Consider the following 20,870-nt stretch of genomic DNA (forward strand, 5'->3'; position numbering starts at 1 on the left):
TTTTGAACTTCTATTTTCAAGAGGAAGGCTTCTAGTGGCAATTAGCATCCTATAGAAAGATGCAGGCTTCCAGCCTCAAAAAAATCATGCTTACTATTTTAAAAGATGCAACAAAGCCTCAGAAAATACATGTCCTTAATCTCCCAAACAATACCAGCATTTGACATTTCTAGGTGTTTATGGAACACTTTCCTATACATGATCTCATTTTGATATTGGTTTTCATAATATCTCCCAGATTTAACATCCTTTTCACTATACCATCCTGCTTTCCTTTGATGCTCAGTCTCATTAAAGCTGCAGAAAATATATATTAGGAAGAGGTTTTAGTGTTATGCACACACACACAAATTATCCCCAAATTAATAATGACAGAGAAGGGAATTCAGCAAGTATGCATGTGTCAGCTAAAACTATTACTCTATTTCCTTTTTTTTTTTTTTTTGTCATTTGTCTTTTGTCTCTTTAGGGCTGCACCAGCAGCAGATGAACATTCCCAGGCTAGGGGTCGAATCAAAGCTGTAGCTGCCGGCCTCTGCCACAGCCACAGCAACCCAGGCATCCAAGTCGCATCTGCAGCCTACACCACAGCTCATGGCAACGCCAGATCCTTAACCCACTGAGCGAGGCCAGGGATCGAACCCGCAACCTCATGGTTACTAGTCAAGTTCATTAACCTCTGAGCCATGATGGGAACTCCTGTATCCTTTTTTTTTCCTTTCTTTTTCTTAATTGTAATCAATTGTTATTTCCTCAATACATTTTTTTTCCTACTGTACAGCATGGTGACCCAGTTACACATACATGTATACGTTCTTTTTTCTCACATTATCATGCTCACTCATAAGTGACTAGACATAGTTCCCAGTGCTACACAGCAGGATCTCATTGCTAATCCATTCTAAAGGCAATAGTCTGCATCTATTAACCCCAAGCTCCCTATTTCCTTTTTAATCAAAGAGCATCATAGCATGGTTTCCACTTGAGATCACCCCCATTGCAAATGCCAAGAATGGGAAGGGTACAGTGGGTTCCACTGAGTCTGTGTTGCATCTATGTGATATTATTTTTATTTTTGTCTGTCACTTGTCTCTCAGACTTTTAAACTTAATTTAATTTTTATTTCATATTGAAGTACAGTTGATTTTCAATGCTATGTTAGTTTCAGGTGTACAGCAAAGTTACTCAATTATACCTATTCATATATCTATTCTTTTTCAGATTCTTTTCCCATGTGGATTATTATAGAATATTGAGTAGAGGTCCCTGTGCTATAATGTTGAGTAGTAGGTCCATGTCGATTATCTATTTTATGTATATTAGTGTGTATATGTTAATCCCAAACTTCTAATTTAATATGTGTGATAACACACATCTCTGCTTAGAAGTCATAATATAATTGGAAGGAAACTGAAAATTTGATTCTATTTCAATTTAAGGTATCAATATATGATAGCAAATAACATTTAAGAAAAAAATCAATGCCAAAGTTAATGTTTGGGGGGAACCAGATCGGCAGAGTTGTTGGGATTTTCTGTGTGTTCTCTAATCACTTAGAGAAATATTTGTTTCTGAAATATTTGTTTTTAAAAAATTAGAAAAAGGTTCAGATAAAGTAGGCTGAATCTCTTTTTCCTAAAATTGACTAGTTAGCTGTAATACTTAAATGTGTTATAATTTAAATGTGTTATAACTGTTCAAAAACAAGTCATTTTATTTAAGTTTGAAAGTTCCATTCTGGCATTTTACATGATTGTTTTCACAAGCAATTTTAACAGTCGAAATCTGAAGTAAATTTAAATTTGATATAAAATGATTTTTACTTAACATTCCTTAAGATGTTACTAAGTGAAGCATAAGGTAACACAGAGTGGTTTATTGAAAAAATAAAAATATTAGTTTTACTATTTATGACATAAGATAATGTGGTAGGTATTTATATGAATTACTATAGTACAGTTTTTGTAATATTTACCTCTGAGGTAAAGTAATTTTTTTACACTATGTCCCTTAAGTGTTTTACATGTATGACTTAAGATACTCTGCTGAGGTTTTTTAAATTATCTTAACAAAAAAAATTTTTTTTAGTTTTTATTTAAGTATAGTTGATTTACAATGTTGTGGTAATTTCTGCTGTACAACAAAGTGATTCATTATACATGTACACATGTCCATTCTCTTTCAGATTCTTTTCCCACATTGATTATTACTGAATATTGGGTAGAGTTCTCTGTGCTATACAGCAGGTCCCGTTTGGCCAATCATTCCATATACTTCAGTGTTCATGTGCCAATCTCAAACTCCCAGTCCATCCATCTCAAACTCCCAGCCCACATTTTCCCCTTCGGTGATCATAAGTTTTCCAAAGTCTGTGAGTCTGTTTCTATTCTGAAAACACTTTTATTTAAATAGTTCTAACTTAGACCTAACAGGAATGGGATGGTGAATTCTTACTTCAGTTGCTGAAGGTGAAAAATCTAGATAAGCAACTGCGGAGTATGAAGTTGTACAAAGATATCAGTCAAATGTTTTTAACTGAGAACATGTTATTGAAAAAATGAAATAAAAGTTTTGGAAGTCTTCTTTAAGCTTGCCAAGAGAAATCTGGACACAAGAAAAGAGACACCCTCAAGCTTGAACAACCTCATGTTTCCTAATCACCTGAAGTAGTATGAATGCATCTTAATTAGTTTCTAAGTGTTTTTCTAGTAGATCCTCTTATGGGAAAAAAAAAAGATATAATTTTGGAAGAGATAAAAACTTCAGCAAATATAAAAAGTGTAAATATCTGCTCATATTATCTACTTTTATAATTCAATTGCTTGGGGTATTTTTGGTTATTGCATTATGTGATTACTTTATATACTGTGGATATTAAACCTCTTTTTGAATGTATGATTTGCAAACATTTTCTCCCAGTCAGTAGGTTGTCTTATCTTAAAAATTTTTAATATTTGTAACATATACTAATATGTTTCAAGAAAATATCATATAGGACCTGAAATAGAATTTTAAAGCTAAAAAACTTTCAAAATCATTCCATAATCTCACTCTACCACCTCAACACCCCCATTCTTTGACAGAAGAGAAAAACTGAGGCTCACAAGTTAGTTGATTTCTATGTGGTTACCTTTAGTTAGTTAAAAATGCAAGTACTCAACCCTGTGTCTCCTCTTTCCTTTTCTAGTACTTTTTATTCTATACCAGACATTTTCTTTGTGATAAAGAATATGTTATCTAAAAAGCATAGCAAATTCTACATTATTTGGAATATTCAGCTTGCTTTTCTTGTTCTTTGTATTTATCACATAGGAATAGCTTTTAGTTTCCTTTCAGCCTGTTCTTATCCATATTACAAATATGTACTTTATATCATATCATATACTCCATTTAAAGTCAATAAAATTTAATTGCACTAAAATCAAATGCCCATTAGGAAAGCAGAGAGGAGAGAAAAGTCTTTATTGATTGTATGTCAACAATTCTTCATTGTCAAGATTTGGACAGATTCTTCCCTTTTTTGCTTACTTTCTCAGGTAAAATATTTTAAAATGGGTCAAAGAATGTCCTGAAGCATATACTGAGACATTTTAAAGGTATTTTCATCCATTTTTCTACACATGTATAATAGATAACTTATACATATATTTCTGTAAGAAATGATTATGGAAAACTCAGACCTCTATAGAGGATAATATGTTGGTGGCATCATTAGTGTTAAGTATATTGAAAGCAGGAGGTAGCCATTGCCATGCGTTTCCACCCACTGAAATAGGTTAGAGTGATGGACATTTTAGATTAAGTATGTACTTTCCAGCAGCCATTAAAGAAGCCAGAATATTTTCAAAGAGGAAGTTATTTCTATTCAAGAGAACTTGCCTTTAAAATAAATGGTAAGTCCAAAAAGCTGGTATCCAGTGATTAAAAAAAAGAATGGCAGAGATAATTCATTTGAAATGAAAAAGAGATTAGTACGTTTATATTCTGTATAATTTGACAGCCATAGGTATGGTGGAAAGCTGTTTCCCAAAAAAACCTCTATTCTTGCCTTTTGGAACTTTCCACTGAATGTATAGTGAGCTTTCTTTCATTCGTTTTTTCAAATTACTCTTTCATATTTAAGCACTCTTGGTCTTTCCAACATCATCTGAGTGATTTTCCCAGATCTCTTTTTCAACACACTGGTACTCTCTCTTCAGCTATGTCTAATAATTCTGTTTAAGCTACCCAGTAAGTTTCCAGTTTCAATGGCTTGCATACACATTCTAACTCTTTATTTTTATTTTATTTTATTTTTTTGTCTTTTTGCCTTTTCTAGGGCCGCTTCCTGTGGCATATGGAGGTTTCCAGGCTAGGGGTCAAATCAGAGCTGTAGCCACTGGCCTACGCCAGAGCCACAGCAATGCAAGATCCGAGCCATGTCTGCGACCTACACCACAGCTCATGGCAACACCAGATCCTTAACCCACTGAGCAAGGCCAGGGATCGAACCCGCAACCTCATGGTTTCTAGTCGGATTCATTAACCACTGAGCCACGATGGGAACTCCCACATTCTACCTCTTTAGAAACTGCCTCTTTTTTCATAGTGTCTTATGTTCTTAATTTCTTTCAAATCTGTAATCATTCTAAACCTACTTATAGTTTTACCTGATGGCTATATCATCTAAAGTTTACAGAGAGACACTTTCTTGCTGCTGTTTTGTCTGTAGATTTTGACTCAAGGTAGATTTTCTCGTACATTTTTTATTTTTGGACAGTTAATTCATTGAAAGTAGGGTTTTATCTGTGGAAATCCTTGTGATTTGGGTTGAGAGCATACTCCTAAAGAATTTTTGGTTTGCTTCTTCTGTGTTCCTGGGGCGGGGCGGGGGAGGGGTGCGTGGCAGAGAGGAATTATTGCTGGGGAGCATTGCTTTTAATGGTACTTTCTTAGCTTGGGGTCCCAAACTATGTTTTCTGTTTTGGTTTGGTTTTGTTTATTTAAGTTTATTGAAGTATAGTTGGTTTACAAAGTTGTGATAATTTCTGCTGTACAACAAAGTGATTCAGTCATACATGTACACATATCCATTCTCTTTCAGTTTCTGTGCCCACAAGGATCATCACAGAATATTGAATATATAGATAGTAAAAGTATCAACCTTGATACTCCAACTCTAGAGAAGCCCAGGCTGCTGGTTGACATTTTTAGAAGTTGTTTTCTTCCCCACCCAGGCTCAAGACAGCACAGCAAGATTCCTTATTGTTCTTTCTGCGATGAGAAAGTTTTCAAGTCTACTCTTAAGACTGAGGGTATAGCGTTTTAAGGGTCCAGGCCATGTGTTTTATTTTGGACACCTGTTTGAAGAAAGAGATCAGTTTGGAAGAAAACTTTGGTTTTGTTTGAGGCAGGTGGGAAGAAGGTAAGGATACAGCCAGGAAGTAAAGTGAGAAAGAATGAATTTTGTGATAGAGAAACAAAGGCTTTAACCCCAACTTTGCTACTCCCCAGTAAATGGGCTTGGCTCCTTCCAAATATTTATCTAGTTCAACACGGTCTGTGTATCTTACTGTACAGTCTTGGAGGGCCTAAAACAGAGTTTATTCATTTATTCAACTTGCTGTCTTTGGTACCCAAGAGTACTCAAGCCATAGGAGGAAGATGTGTCTCCAGTTCTCTATTAGTTTGGTCAAGGTAAAAGTGTTTCTGTCTTCGTGTTTCTCCCCCACCCCCCAGCCTCATCCCCTCTCTTTCATCTCCCCCTTCCTCCTCACTCCACCTCCCTCTGTCTGTCCCTCCATTCTCCATCAACCATTTGTCTGTTGTTAGCAGACTGGACTCAAACTGCAAACAGTTATTTTAAAGCAGCCCAGCTCTCAGCCTCTAGCTTCTATCTCCCTTCCAAAATAGAGTGTTTCTTCCCTGGGGACAGTTACAGCCAGCCCACAGCTGAGCTGCAGGGGAGGAAGAAAGAGGACAGAATAAATAGGAAAGGACAGGACGGGGTGGGACAAAGCCTCAGGACTAGCTGCTCAAAGTAAGTGCCTGCCCCTGTCTCCCCATCACCTCTCCTCTCACACTCATCTTTCAGTCCCTCCCACCTAGGCAGAGGCACAGGTACAAATGTGGACATACCCTCCCACAAAGAGATTTGTATCTCCCAGCAGCTATTATTTTCTCTCCCAGCTTTCCCGTTTGAAAGTCCATTTCCACTCTGCTCCCCAAAGACCACAGCCCAAGGCTGTAAAGGAGAGAGAGAGAGAGCTCCTCCGCTGAATTGCACCTCACAGTCTGGAAGCTGCCTGTAGTGGCTTTTAATTTACAAAAAAAAAAAAAAAAAAATCAGACCCGCAGATATTCCCAGATAGGTTTTTTGTTTTTAAAAAAGAGATGTTCCTTTTTTTTTTTTTTTTAAATTTAACTCCTGGCATGATTCTCTGGCCATACTAGATGGGAAAAGAGACTCAGCTGAACTTCATGACTATGAGATCAGATTCCCTCTTCTCTGAGAACTGCCAAGACAGTAGTTTATTGTGATCCCTATGACATTTCTGATTCTTGTCTTGTTGCCTGTTAAAGGAAAAAATATTTCCTCTTCAGACATACTGGATAGCGTGTTTCTGCTTCTTGTGATAATGGTATTAGTTACCCACAGGGCTCTTCAGTTACTTTGTCTTTCCTCATGATATTTTGCCTTGAAACTGGTTGTTTCTTCCCTACCATTAGTAAGTTGTCTTTTCACCCTTATTATATGTCAGGCACTGTGGGTTTTAGATTTCTTTAAATACACACTATAAAATAAATGAAGCGCAGAGAAACACGTAACTTCTAGAAAATATCCTACTGAAAGGAGTTCCCACTATGGGGCAGTGGGATAAGGATCTGGCATTGTCTCTGCAGCGTCCCGGGTTCCATCCTCATCCCCCAGCAGTGGGTTAAGGATCCAGAATTGCCACAGCAGTGGTAAAGGTCGCAGCTGCAGCTCAGATTTGATCCCTAACGTGGGACTTTCCGTATGCCATGGGCGCAGCTGAAAGAGAAAAAATATATTTTTTTTCTTTTATAAATATATATGTATATATATCCCACTGGAAAAAAAGTATATATATCCCACTGAAAATAAGTATCCCATGAAAAATAAAGATCCTGAATTTATTGTCGTTTGTCTCTATGGCCCCCTCCACATCACTAGTTCCTACCGCAGATTCTCAATGCAGGAAAGTTGTCAAGAGTTTCTTCCCCTCAACTCCCAGAGAGCTCAGTTAATATACCTTACATTTGCTTGGAATTGGGTTTTATACATTGATTAAACTGGAGTCTACTCCATTATCAAACAGCTTTTAAACTCTAACGGTCAGCACATCTTACTGTGTATGCGGTGATCCAGGCTCTTACTCCGTTCTGGTAGGTTTAATGGGACGGGCTTCGATGTTCTTAAAGGAGCTGAGTTCTTTGGTGGCAAAGAGCTGAGAAAAATGAGCAACATCAAATATTATTTAGTCTAATATTTGTTAATATAACATAAATCTGAACAAATAATCTGCTATCATTTGCATTCAGTTTATCAAATAAAAATAAGCAACTATTAGGCTGTCATGAAAGCCTAACAGTTACATGAGCAGTAGGGACTTGAACAAAGAAAGGTAGGCTGAAAGAAAGGGCACTAGTTAGGTATAATATATAGTTTCTGGTAAGTATATTGCCAAGAATTTTATTTTTTTAAAAAAAGAATAATAGTTGAAAAAACCTACACCTTTCCTAAAATATTTGGAGCATTTCTAATCATTTGTTTTAAAATACCAGGAAAACACACTATATTTGGCAAACTATAATATATATTTCATGTATTGTTTCCTGTCTTACAGGTTTGTTTATATTTTACATATTCTTATGTACTTTATAGACTCGTTCCTATATCTGCATATCTTAAAAGGTAGATTTTAAATATTGGAACATCTGCCATGGTTCAAAAGAAATATTCCAAAAATCCAATTCCTAGGGTGAAATTACATACTGTCCTGCCTGGATGAGATGACCTCTCTAGGTCATGTTATTGCACAAATGTCACCAATCATTCAGCGTATTTTTAGGAGTCTTCAAAGTACAAGGCTTAGCATATGAAGGTACTGAAAAATCCAAAGAGCTTTACATTAAGATTCCCTGCCTTTCAGCATATGAGAATTTAGTTGGGAAAATAAGACATGTTTGCAGATTACCTTACAATTAAATACGTTATGGACAGGCTCCATTTGGTACCACTTCAACTCTCCCTTTGTTGACCTCTTCACAAATAGTCATTCATTCAACTAATATTTGTTGAATATGATCATGTGGTCTTTGGAGGTTCATAGGTAATTCTTCATAGAGAGTTTAACAAGAGACATGAAACCTATAAAATTAGTTATAATACAGAGGGGAAAGTGAAAAGAGCCTTGGAAAAGAAAGATGAAAGACTCTAGGAAGATGCAAAGAAGAAAGAACTGACCTACTTGAAGAATGCAGAAGGGATGTCATCTTTCTTAGAGCTTGAAATGCCCAGGGTTTGAATATAGAAAGATGGAGGGAAAATGTCTTTCCGATAGAAGCCACTGTGCAGAACTGGAAAGGTGTGTGGGATACAATGGGTACAGTAAACTTAACTAGGACACAGATAGAATTTCCCCCACAGGGGGATTTATGGGGGAAACGTTCGTAAAAATATTTGGGGGCTATCTTGAATGTGTATCATGTTCATGCTTAGAGTTTGTGTTATGTTTTATTGTCACTAGAAAGCCGTTTGGAGTTTTCCAGAAGCAAAACGACAGAACTGGGTTTTGGGAACTTCAAAATTGATGCCTGTGAGGTCTCCTTGTCCCATCTAAAACTTTTTCTCAAGCCCATTCAAAGCCTGTATCAGTGGATTAACTTAAAGCAAAGGCTACGGTTGATGCTTTGGTTGTTCTTTGTGGATCTGCCTGCCAGGATTAGATTCTAAGTGCTGGTCTCCACGTCTAAACTCTTTTCTTTGTTTCCTTGTGCCCACTTTGAACCTCAGTTGTAAAACTTTCCCTGGATGATCAACTGTCTTCCTATGAGGACTTAGAATATTCTGTTTATTCTCATAACTTTTCTTAAGTAAATGTTTTGGTCTTAAAAACACTCCCAATCATGTGACTGATCATTTTCCCTCTTTGTGCTTGCCACAAGGTAATTTAGAGCCAGCTTTGTATCCTACTTAAAAAAAAAAAAAAAAAAAGGCATAGGCAGCAGGCATTTTGTCCATTCGCCTCATATCTGCCTTTATCTTATCTTTCCCACTTCTGTTTTCTTTTATTCTATCTTCTTCTCTATGTTAAATTTTATTTTATCTTGTAAGACTGTAGAAACATAATCTATCCTGAGTAAATTAGATGAGATAAATACATACTCCAGCTGCTTCTCACATCCTATAGAATTAGCCTTGAGCACCATCCGAATCCTTGGATTTTGCCTCTCTTTGTTCAGCTGCAGAATTTAAATTTCTGGCCAGGCGGTCTCTCTCCTCTTGCTCAAACTCTGCACTTATTCCTTTCCATCAAATTTATTTACTTATTTATTTATTTATTTTGTCTTTTGTCTTTTTAGGACTACACCCACCGCATATGGAGGTTCCCAGGCTAGGGGTCAAATCGGATCTGTAGCTGCCGGCCTACGCCACAGCCACAGCAGCATGTGATCTGAGCCTCGCCTGCCACCTACACCACAGCTCACGGCATCACTGGATCCTTAACCCACTGAGGGAGGCCAGGGATTGAATCTGTAACCTCATGGTTCCTAGTCAGATTCGTTTCTGCTGCGCCACAACGGGAATTCCTGTTCCATCAAATTTTAGCTTTCATTATCTGGATTTGTTCTATTGGTAAGCCTCCTGATTAGGTAGTCAAATCAGAAGAGGCCCCAGCAGGCAGAACCCAGTGTGCTGAAATAACCTCACAGACAGCTGGAAAGAACAAGGATCATTGCATTATGTCTTCCACATTACAAGTTCCCAGTACTTACTTGCTCAATGAATAAGTGAATCCAAAGAAAGCCACAGCAGAACTAATTATTTTTGAAACCTTAAATGGAAGTTTTTAACCTACTCTTTATATTTTAAGAATAAGAATCTTCCAGAAACTAACACAATATTGTAAATCGATAATACTTCAATAAAAAATTTAAAAATTTTTAGGAGTTCCTTGATGTGCTACTGACTAAGGACCCAATGTTATCACTGCTGTGGCTCAGATTTGATCCCTGTCCAGGGAACTTCTACATGCCATAGGCATGGCCAAAAAAAAATTTTTGGATTAAAAAAATGAATAAAAAATTTTTTTATATAATGATTTTTACTTCTTTCCATTATAGCTGGTTTACAGTGTTCTGTCATTTTCTACTATACAGCATGGTGACCCAGTTACACATACATGTATTCATTCTTTTTTTCTCACATTTTCATGCTCCATCATAAGTGACCAGATAAAGTTCCCAGTGCTACACAGCAGGATCTCATTGCTAATCCATTCCAAAGGCAATATTCTGCATCTATTAACCCCAAATTCCCAATTCATCCCATTCCCTCCCCCTTCCCCTTGGCAACCACAAGTCTATTCTCCAAGTCCATGATTTTCTTTTCTGTGGAAAGGTTCATTTGTGCCATATGTTAGATTCCATATATAAGTGATATCATATGGTATTCGTCTTTCTCTTTCTGACTTCACTCAGTATGAGAGTGTCTAGTTCCATCCATGTTGCTGCAAATGGCATTATTTTGTTCTTTTTTATAGCTGAGTAGTATTCTATTGAGTATATATACCACATCTTCCTAATCCAATCATCTGTCGATGGACACTTGGGTTGTTTTCATGTCTTGGCTATAGTGAATAGCGCTGCAATGAACATGCTGGTGCATGTGTCTTTTTCAAGGAAAGTTTTGTCCAGATATATGCCCAAGAGTAGGATTGCTGGGTCATATGGTAGTTCTATGTATAGTTTTCTAAGGTACCTCCATACTGTTCTCCATAGTGGTTGTACCAGCTTACATTCCCACCAACAGTGCAAGAGGGTTCCCTTTTCTCCACACCCCCTCCAGCATTTGTTATTTGTGGACTTATTAATGATGGCCACTGTGACTGGTGTGAGGTGGTATCTTGTGGTCCTTTTGATTTGCATTTCTTTAATAATCAGTGATGTTGAGCATTTTTTCATGTGCTTGTTGGCCATCTGGTATATCTTCCTTGGAGAAATGTCTATTCAGGTCTTTTGCACATTTTTCCATGTTGACTTTTTTGCTGTTGAGTTGTATAAGTTGTTTGTATGTTTTAGAGATTAAGCCCTTGTCAGTTGCATCATTTGAAATTATTTTCTCCCATTGTGTAAGTTGTCTTTTTGTTTTCTTTTTGGTTTCCTTTTCTATGCAAAAGCTTGTCAGTTTGGTTAGGTCCCATTGGTTTATTTTTGCTTTTATTTCTGCTGCTTTGGGAGACTGACCTGAGAAAACATTTGTAAGGTTGATGACAGAGAATGTTTTGCCTATATTCTCTTTCAGGAGTTTGATGGTGTCTTGTCTTATATTTAAGTCTTTAAGCCATTTTGAGTTTATTTTTGTGCATGATATGAGGGTGTGTTCTAGTTTCATTGATTTGCCTGCAGCTATTCAGGTTTCCCAGCAATACTTGCTGAAAAGACTTTCCCATTTTATGTTCTTGCCTCCTTTGTCAAAGATTAATTGACCATAGGTGTCTGGGTTTATTTCTGGTTTCTCTACTCTATTCCATTGTTTTGTCTGTCTGTTTTGGTACCAGTACCACACTGACTTGATTATTGTGGCTTTGTAATATTGCCTGAAGTTTGGGAGAGTTATGCCTCCTGCTTGGTTTTTGTTCTTCAGAATTGCTTTGGTCTTCTGTGGTTCCATATAAATTTTTGGATTGTTTGTTCTAGTGCTGTGAAAAATGTCGTGGGTAATTTGATAGGTATTGCATTGAATCTGTAGATTGCTTTGTGTAGTAGGGCTTAAATTCAACAGTTCAACATATTGAAATGTGATGATGATAGATCTTAAAATTATTTAATTTTTCAATAACAGTTTTAATATTTATGATACTTTCCCATTTATGCAGTGCATGTATTTGTTACTGACTCAGCAGATCTTTGGAACATAGAAGCTTGATAAATCTGTGGATTGAATAAGTGTCTGAATAAATGAATGAATGAGTGCATTTCATTGAATCTTTAGATTGTGCTAATTCCTGGATGAAACAATCTTTTTTTTTTTTTTTTTTTTGCTTTTTAGAGCCACACCTCCAGCATATGGAAGTTCCCAGGCTAGGAGTCAGACTGGTGCTACAGCTGCTGGCCTACACCACAGCCATAGTAATGTGGGGTCCAAGCCACATCTGCAACCTACACCACAGCTCATAGCAACTGGATCCCCAACCCACTGAGTGAGGCAAGGAATCAAACCCCCATCCTCATGGATACTAGTTAGATTCTTTCTGCTGAGCCACAATGGAAACTCCCTCTAGATGGGACAGTCTTATTTCCCACACTACAGATGAGGAAATGGAGGCTCATTCACTATCATGATGCTTGACAGAATCAGGAATTAAATCTGGTGTTCTGATTTCTACTACCCTGCGCGTCCCTCAACATAGTATAATATCTAATTTGTAATATTTTATGTCACACCTCATATAATACCATTCTTTCATGGAGCTGTGCTTAAAAACATGGAGTCATCTGCTCCATTCATCTGCCTCTTTTTAGACACCATCTTAATACTTTTCCTTTTGAAATTTGTCTCTTTTTTTCTCTGTGTTAGGAGGCCAGCCTAGTCTAGGTGCTCATTACTGCACCTTATTATATCACCCTATAAGCAAGCTTCTTGAAATGTTCCTTAAAGCCGTCTCTAGAGTTTCTAAGCATATGCACTGATGCTAGGGACAACAAGGCTAATTAGTTATTTGATACCTGAATAATAAATCTTCCATGAATTTTAAACCGTTCGTTTCTTTTTTCTCACACAATTAAAACTGTATGTGCTATTTTAACCCTGCCATTCCTTCAAAGCTAATTTCAATTTAACTTAGATTTAGGCACACATAATTTTCCGTGCACCCCAAAAAGAATGGACCAAGTAAGATTTCTGTAGTTTCTAGTATGCGGGATCTTCAAGTATAGAGACTGTGCAAGGAGGCAGCTCTGTTTCATGTATTTAGACGTATCTTTATCCCGTGTTTCAAGAGTAAAAAATTATTAGTTGTTAAATGATATGATACAGATTATTAGAGACCACTGGGAACATGGAGTAATTACGGATATTATATGCTATGGAAGGAGTTATTTTAATTGTTGTACTCTGTACAGAGGTTTGATCATATATATTCAAACTATTACATATCATGTATTCATTTTATGCAACCAGAATTACAGTGCTAGACTGTATTATTTGGTTTAATCATCACTGCTGGAGTTCACATTGTAGATGAAAGATCGTCCCCGTGTTTCCTATTCTCTTTTAATATGTGTATTTATATTAATAGCATGATTTAATACATCACTTTAAAATTATATTGCACTTTGAACTGCATTTAGTCAAAAATTGACATCTTATGTGCGTGGAACCATAATGAGTTTAGCATTAAATTAAGGAATCATCTGTCTGTTTGCTAAAATGTAGTAGCTGTGAATTCTAGCATGTCCAAAGCTAGGTAATGAGATTGAGAAGTGGGTCTCAGATGTTCCCATTTGTGTATTTTAACTTTTGACTTATGAGCTTTAGGGAAGGTTTTCCTGGTTATAGGCTACTATTGTGTTTTTGTCTTGAAGTTACTGGATCCTTTTCAGTTCAGGTTTAGAACAGGATATTCATACCATGGACATTGTGGCATGAGTCGCTCTGGTCACCTATGACTTACTCCAAAATGTAGTGGTACTGCATACTGTGAAATTGGAAAATCTGTTCTGTGTGTGTTCTAATGGATGTAACGGTCATTAAGTATATGAGTCTTCTGACGTTGTAATCAGATGTGATTCAGTCTGTTAAATATCCATGAAACAACATCTGCTTCACAGAGTGACCTTCTGCTAAAGAATACTTAGCGTCTATTAGTAGATCATAGTGCAGATCTGCCTTATTTGAAATGCACTAAACTAGAGTAGTCTACTGCTGTTTAGCAACTAGCTTGTAATAATTTATTGCAGTTAAATAAAGCTTAAAAAAACTCCATTAAATAATTATAGGGATTATATGCATTTCCAGAACCTTTGTGTTCTACTGAAATTACCCATTTAATTTCAGGGTTGGTTTGTTAAAAAAAAGCTGAAATCTAAAGGCACATTAGGGGAGCTGTCAGATGCTGTTTTCTGTAGGTGTTAATAAAACCAGATGAAAAAAAAAATCTGAAACAAATTAAAACCAAAAGCAGTTTTACCATCTGTTGTATATTAATTAGAACTTTGTGTATCAAGGGTAAACTTGCTCTTAGAGAATGTCACTGAACACCCGCTTAATAGAATAATATGCAAATGTATTAGGTTATGGATTTATATGCAGTTTTTAATTCTAATTCATCTGCAGTGGATCCCCAAGAAATTGGTAGTGTGTATGGACGTGTATGTGCACATACGTATAGATATAATGAGTTTCCTTTTCTTTTTTCAGAGCAACCTGCAAACAACCAAGGCCAGTCCACCCTGCAGCCTTTGCCACCCTCCCATAAGCAGCACCCTGCACAGCAGCATCCATCCATCACTTCTCTGAATAGAAACTCCCTGACCAATAGAAGGAACCAGAGTCCGGCCCCGCCGGCTGCTTTGCCCGCCGAGCTGCAAACCACACCCGAGTCCGTCCAGCTGCAGGACAGCTGGGTCCTTGGCAGTAATGTACCACTGGAAAGCAGGTGAGTCCTGAATGGGTGACTTGCAGAACATTTGATTGCTAGGACCACGCAGTGTACCTGTGCAGAGAAGGCATACCTCACAGTAGTCAACAAACTATGCTTTCGTAACATCTCAAATTGAACCGTAAACTAGTCCAACCTTTTCCTCATCAAGGGAGATTTGCCATTCTTATATACCCTCTGTTTTGTCTTCTCTAAAAACAGTTTCAGATTATCGGTCCTCTTTTGGTTGCTGGACCAATAAACTTTCCCATCCAGTTTTTTTGTTTGTTTGTTTTGCTTCTGTTTTGGCTATTAATTGCATGATCTAAACCAGTTCTGCCCTGAGAATGAACTAGCAGGAAGTCCTCACTGTCATTGTCAGCAATCAAAAATCTTTCTGTCAGGAGTTCCCATCGTGGGTCAGCAGTAATGAATTCTACTAGTATCCATGAGGATGAGGGTTCAATCCCTCGCCTCGCTCAGTGGGTTAAGGATCCGCCATTGCCTGAGCTGTGGTATAGGTCAAAGACGCAGCTTGGATCCCGAATTGCCACGGCTGTGGTGTAGGCCGGTGTCTATAGCTCCGATTAGACACCTAGTCTGGGAACTTCCATGTGTCACAGGTGCAGCCCTAAAAAAATCAGGAAAAAGAAAATTTTCTGTCTTTTCTTTTACTCTTGACCTAAGAACAAGTGTCCAAAGAACCCTTGTCTTTTTATCTACAGTGTCAGCCAAGAGTAGTTGGGTTTTATGGTTTATTTTGTATCACTGAACACTCTTCTGGGAGAAATTAGAAGTAGGCAAACAGCAAATTTCTTCACTTAAAGGCAGAGTCATGAACACAGTTTTTCTTCCTGAGGTTATTAGCACAGAGCTAAATTTACCCAGTGTAATTAATTAGCACACCCTGAACAACTAATCAACACTGATTCACTATTGTCTTTTAGGAAATAATTTATTAGGTGAAAAGTAACTTTTCAGTTGAGTCATCAAACTGAATATAGATAATTGCACGGTAGTTGACAATAAATATTTTGATATTTATGAACTGTGCCAAGTTAGGTCATCAGAAATGTGTTTAATTCGGGGTGGGGGTGGATGTGGTAGTTAGCACAAAAGCCTCACAAACTGTTGATAGGAAAGCTGGTGATCCTTGAAGCCATGTCTTATCTTACACTGCAGATATTTGGAATAATTAGGGGGCAAGGTAACATGTGTTGTTGTTATTTCTCATATTATATACTAAGGAATTTTTGTTGGTGGGAAAGACTGTGGCTGTTTAGAGGACAACCCACGGTAGATGTGGATGAAATTGTACCTGATTTCTTGAAATTCAGACCTATAAGAAATCACTCTCAGGGCGATGTCAAAGCCATGCCATTTGAAATTCCATTTCAAAGCAATACCATTAGTGAACCATCAGTGGAATTACATTTTATACTTTTATGCATTGACTTAGAAAGGAAATCTACGAGGTGATATTATCTCACCCATATCTAGAAACTATAATAACTCTAAAAATTGTCAATCATGCAAACTTTTTTTTTCTTTTCTTTTCTTTTTGTCTGTGTCTATTTTTTAGGGCCGCACCCATGGCACATGGAGGTTGCCAGGCTAGGGGTCAAATCGGAGCTGTAACCTCCTGCCTGTGCCAGAGCCACAGCAACGCCAGATCCTTAACCCACTGAACGAGGACAGGGATTGAACCTACAACCTCGTGGTTCCTAGTCAGATTCGTTTCTGCTGTGCCACAACGGGAACTCCCTATCATGCAAACATTTTTTAATCTGTAGTGTAGTTTTGTTATCTTCTCCTTTTCCAATGTTCTGATCTTGTAATATTACTAATGAAAAGAATGGGCATTTCAACTTGCAGGTGCTCAGTGAATCAACCTAGGCAGTGGTGTGAAAATTTCACACTGCACTGACGTAGTGCTACTGTGGTTTCTTTAATAGTCTCACTTGGTTGAAACTCTTGAGGTGAAGAACCAGACTTATTTATCATTGATTTTTTCCTTTTTTAGTTAAGGTTCCCTATTGGGTATGATTTTCAGTCTCAGTTTCAACTACATTAACAACTTCATCCAGACTTGTGTCTGCCTTTATTTTTTTAATCTAGTGTAGAATTTCATCCTTGGCAATTATTGTTATTTATACATAGACTCATCTTCCTCATTCCTGCTTTTCTGAAACTCATTTAAAGGATATAAGCTATGAAGTATGAAATTCAGTTACATACAGATAAGAATCTCTGTTTTTTTCTCCTATCTCCTCCATTTTCTTCTTCCAGTATACACCATAATAGTTGGTTACAAGTGACATGTAATAATCCATGAAAATCTCAGTAATTTGTATATCAACTCAGTACAGAAGACATAAAAGACTTGTCCTGTCTTCATTGTAGCTTTCATTTTGATTTATTAAAAAGCTTTTTGGAGTTCCCGTCGTGGCGCAGTGGTTAACGAATCCGACTAGGAACCATGAGGTTGCGGGTTCGGTCCCTGCCCTTCCTCAGTGGGTTAAGGATCCGGCATTGCCGTGAGCTGTGGTGTAGGTTGCAGACGCGGCTCGGATCCCACGTTGCTGTGGCTCTGGCGTAGGCCGGTGGCTACAGCTCCGATTCAACCCCTAGCCTGGGAACCTCCATATGCTGCGGGAGCCGCCCAAGAAATAGCAACAACAAAAAGACAAAAGACAAAAAAAAAAAAAAAAAAGCTTTTTTTCCCACCAGCAGTTTCTTGCTTCTATAAAAGTGTTTATCTCCTTTCTCTAATGAGTTTAACATTTGCTGCCGCTGGAGACAATCGATATTATTGTGTACTGGAAATTTCTACTCAACAGAGTAGTTCTGATCTGCCATCTCCAGTGAGTTTCAGATCTGGAGTCACATCAAGATCCAAAAAGGCATTTATAGTTTAGAAGCAATTCTTACTATCTCATTGTCTCCAAAAAAATCACCATCAGGGATTACACAGAACACCAGTACTTGGCTTAGAATTTTTCTTAAGATTCCTTTTCTTTGAGCTCACTGTTTCTTGTCCTTTGTATAATTAATTTTTAGGGCATCTGATAGCCTATAGCTCATCCTTTGTTTATTTTATACTTCAGCTGCTTCAGTGCATAATAATAGCTGCTACCAGAATATAGAGCAGCTGAAGAAAAGCTTGCACTTGACCTGGGACAGCATCAGCACTTAAAGGTGCAGTATAGACTCATTGGGAAGCCTGACCTTCAGCAATTGTAAAGTTAATCGCCTGCAAGTTCCTCATTTATATATGTGAATTAAGTAGCTTAGTAGTTACCTATTAGATGTTAACCAAGTGGTTCATGTGTAGCTATTTAATAAAAGATTTATTAAAGTCGTGTTTTATTATGAAGTCTTCTTTGGCATTGATAGTTCAATTTGTTATGTTCCCATAGCTTTTTACCTTGTAGTTCAGTAATGCTTTGCTAATTATTAATGTATGAAATTGCATATTAAATTACCTTTTTATTATTGCATTTTTAAATATTGAGATGTCTTGGGCTGTGTTAATGTGAGATCAATTGCTACATCTTAAAAAACAATGCCTAAACAGAAGTATGATTTACTAAATTAAGATAGTCTCCTTTTTTCCCCTTCTTTTATCTTCAAGAGATTCTAAAGGAAAGGCAAGACTATCAGATCTAAGTCAACCCTGCCTATTAGAAGTCTAGGCAGCAAACTACATGTCATGGCCTTCCAATACCAGAGGAAAGCTTTGCCAGTTGAAAAATTGTACCTCCCTCTGTATAATTGTACCTGTGTGCCGATAACCAGCTTCCTTTAGCAAGGCAGTAAGTAGTAAGATCCTCCATAATTAAAGGTAGAGCTTTAAATATCCCTGGGAAGATAACCCACGGACGTAGGTTTACTGACTGATGCCATATCCTTTTGTTAAAGGTAGTTTGAGAAAACTCAGGGGCACCCATGGGAAAAAAGAAAGTCACAGACTACTGTTAAGAGAGGCAAAGATGAAGAAGCTAAGGTTACTGAACATAAATTTCAATATGGGACCTGGGCCTCGGCTAAGAAATTCTTAATATTTGAGAGTCTCACTATCGCCCTTTATTTTATTTTATTTTATTTTATTTTATTTTATTTTATTTTATTTTATTTTATTTTATTATTTTGCCCATGCTCATGACATGCAGAGATTCCTAGGCTGGGAGCCAAACCAAGCCACAGCAGTGACAATGCCAGATCCTTTACCCACTGGGCCACCAGGGAACTCCTCCATTTGTTTTTGTTTTTGTTTTTTAAACCTATAAACTCATCTAAAATTACCTACTAATGAATAATAAAAATCAAACAGATTCCAGATGTCTTGAAATATTTTATATTAACGATATGGTATTTATTAAAAGGCCTGTGGGGGGATACATGCATGTAGTTGTAAGAGTATAGGAAGACAGAGGAAGAGGGATGCATGGTGTGTGAGGGCTTGCAAGGAGGTGTTTATATTTAAGACCTGTTTCAATTTGTGTCTTAAAAACTTTTGTTTCAGTGGGGGGAGAATGATTCCAGAAGCTGTTGTAGTCTCACTTCAGTGCCTGTGTTCTATGGTAACCATATAAATTTATCATCAATCCAGAACAATTTGAAAGTGAAAGGGGAGTATGAACAGTTACCCTGGAAAGACAGGCATAAACGGAGGCTGCTCCAGGCAAAGAGGGATATGGTGACCCTGCTAGTTCTGTTCCCAAGAGTAAAGTTAAATTTGTAAGTTCAAATTATTTTAGACATAGATAATAACATAGAGATGATGTGAAAGAGGCAGTAGAAGCATAGCCATTGATTGAATACAGGCATGACTCCTGTAAATTTTCCCCTTTCTGTTGCCAACACGTAAATATTTAACCCTTTGTCAGCCCTTTCACAGAAAAATCTTGTTAGCCTCCAAAGTATGTAATTCCTAGAATAATAGATAAAATGTTTGTTTTTATTTTCTTCTCACAATACCAAGAGAACAAGATGGGGCCTATGTTGAAGTCAGAATATTGAATGACTTTTTTTTCCCAAAAAGTTCAAATGTAATTTCTTAAATGTAAAATGTTAAAGGTAAATCACATATTAACTAAAAATGTTAAACTAAGGTAAAATTTTATTCTAAATGTACTCAAAGAATAAAGATCAATGCGACTCCAGCAGCAATGTAATTTGGTTTCCAAAACCATTCTCTTATGCTGAAAGAGACCTCATTCTAAAATAAAGTCGGAGGAGTTCCCTGGTGGCTGAGTGGGTTAAGGATCTGGCATTGCCATTGCTGTGACTCGGGTTGGCACGGGTTCAGTCCCTGGCCTGGGAACCTCTTTGCGCTGCAAGCATGGCCAAATGAAAAAAGTGTGAGATAGATTCAAAGATAATTACTAAGATACATGAAAGCAAAAAACATGTGAGATGACTGTTAACCAGTTGTAATGCTATATAGCCTCAACTTAGTTGTTTAGCAGATGTCATGCCAATAATCAAAATGAGAAAGTAGGTTGTGGACTAATTGTGACTCTAAAATGAAGGTCATTTCAGGAGTCAATATCAATAAATATTCCTAAACAAAACCTAGTTGATTTAGTAGGGATAGAAACACAGTTTAGCATCATGAGACAAGCATGTGCTTTGCAATCAGACAGACCTAATTTTTAATCTAGATCCATCATTTAAACTAGCTAAGTAATCATCCAAAATTACTAAATCTGAGATCAATTTCCAATGTACTAATAATACCTACTCAAAATGGTGTTGTATTGAATGAAATAATGGAAGCCACACATCTGGCACATGATAGGTGCTTCATAAATGTTTCCTCTAAATATGACCAAAAATAGCTAAATATGATCAAACAATAATAATAATAACAACCATTGCACAGGATGACATAATTGGTTAACAACTGAACAAATATCTTTTATCATTAAGTATCTGTCTTCTCTCCAAGAATGAGGAACACATTTTCATAAACTGCAATACTTATGTCTAATTTATCTTTCT

General features: G+C 37.1%; 1 protein-coding gene across 2 annotated transcripts in view; it reads left to right on the forward strand.

Annotated features, from left to right (window-relative positions):
• The window catches only part of TENM3 (teneurin transmembrane protein 3), a 706,293-nt gene that overhangs the window by 508,394 nt on the left and 177,029 nt on the right, over nucleotides 1–20,870 (forward strand). For both annotated transcript variants that reach the window (XM_047772297.1, XM_047772296.1), the window contains exon 4: nucleotides 14,645–14,882. In XM_047772297.1, coding sequence (XP_047628253.1) covers nucleotides 14,645–14,882 — 238 coding nt within the window. The remainder of the gene's footprint in view (nucleotides 1–14,644; nucleotides 14,883–20,870) is intronic.

This window comes from Phacochoerus africanus, chromosome 3, assembly GCF_016906955.1.
Source record: "Phacochoerus africanus isolate WHEZ1 chromosome 3, ROS_Pafr_v1, whole genome shotgun sequence".
Taxonomy (NCBI): Eukaryota; Metazoa; Chordata; class Mammalia; order Artiodactyla; family Suidae; genus Phacochoerus; species Phacochoerus africanus.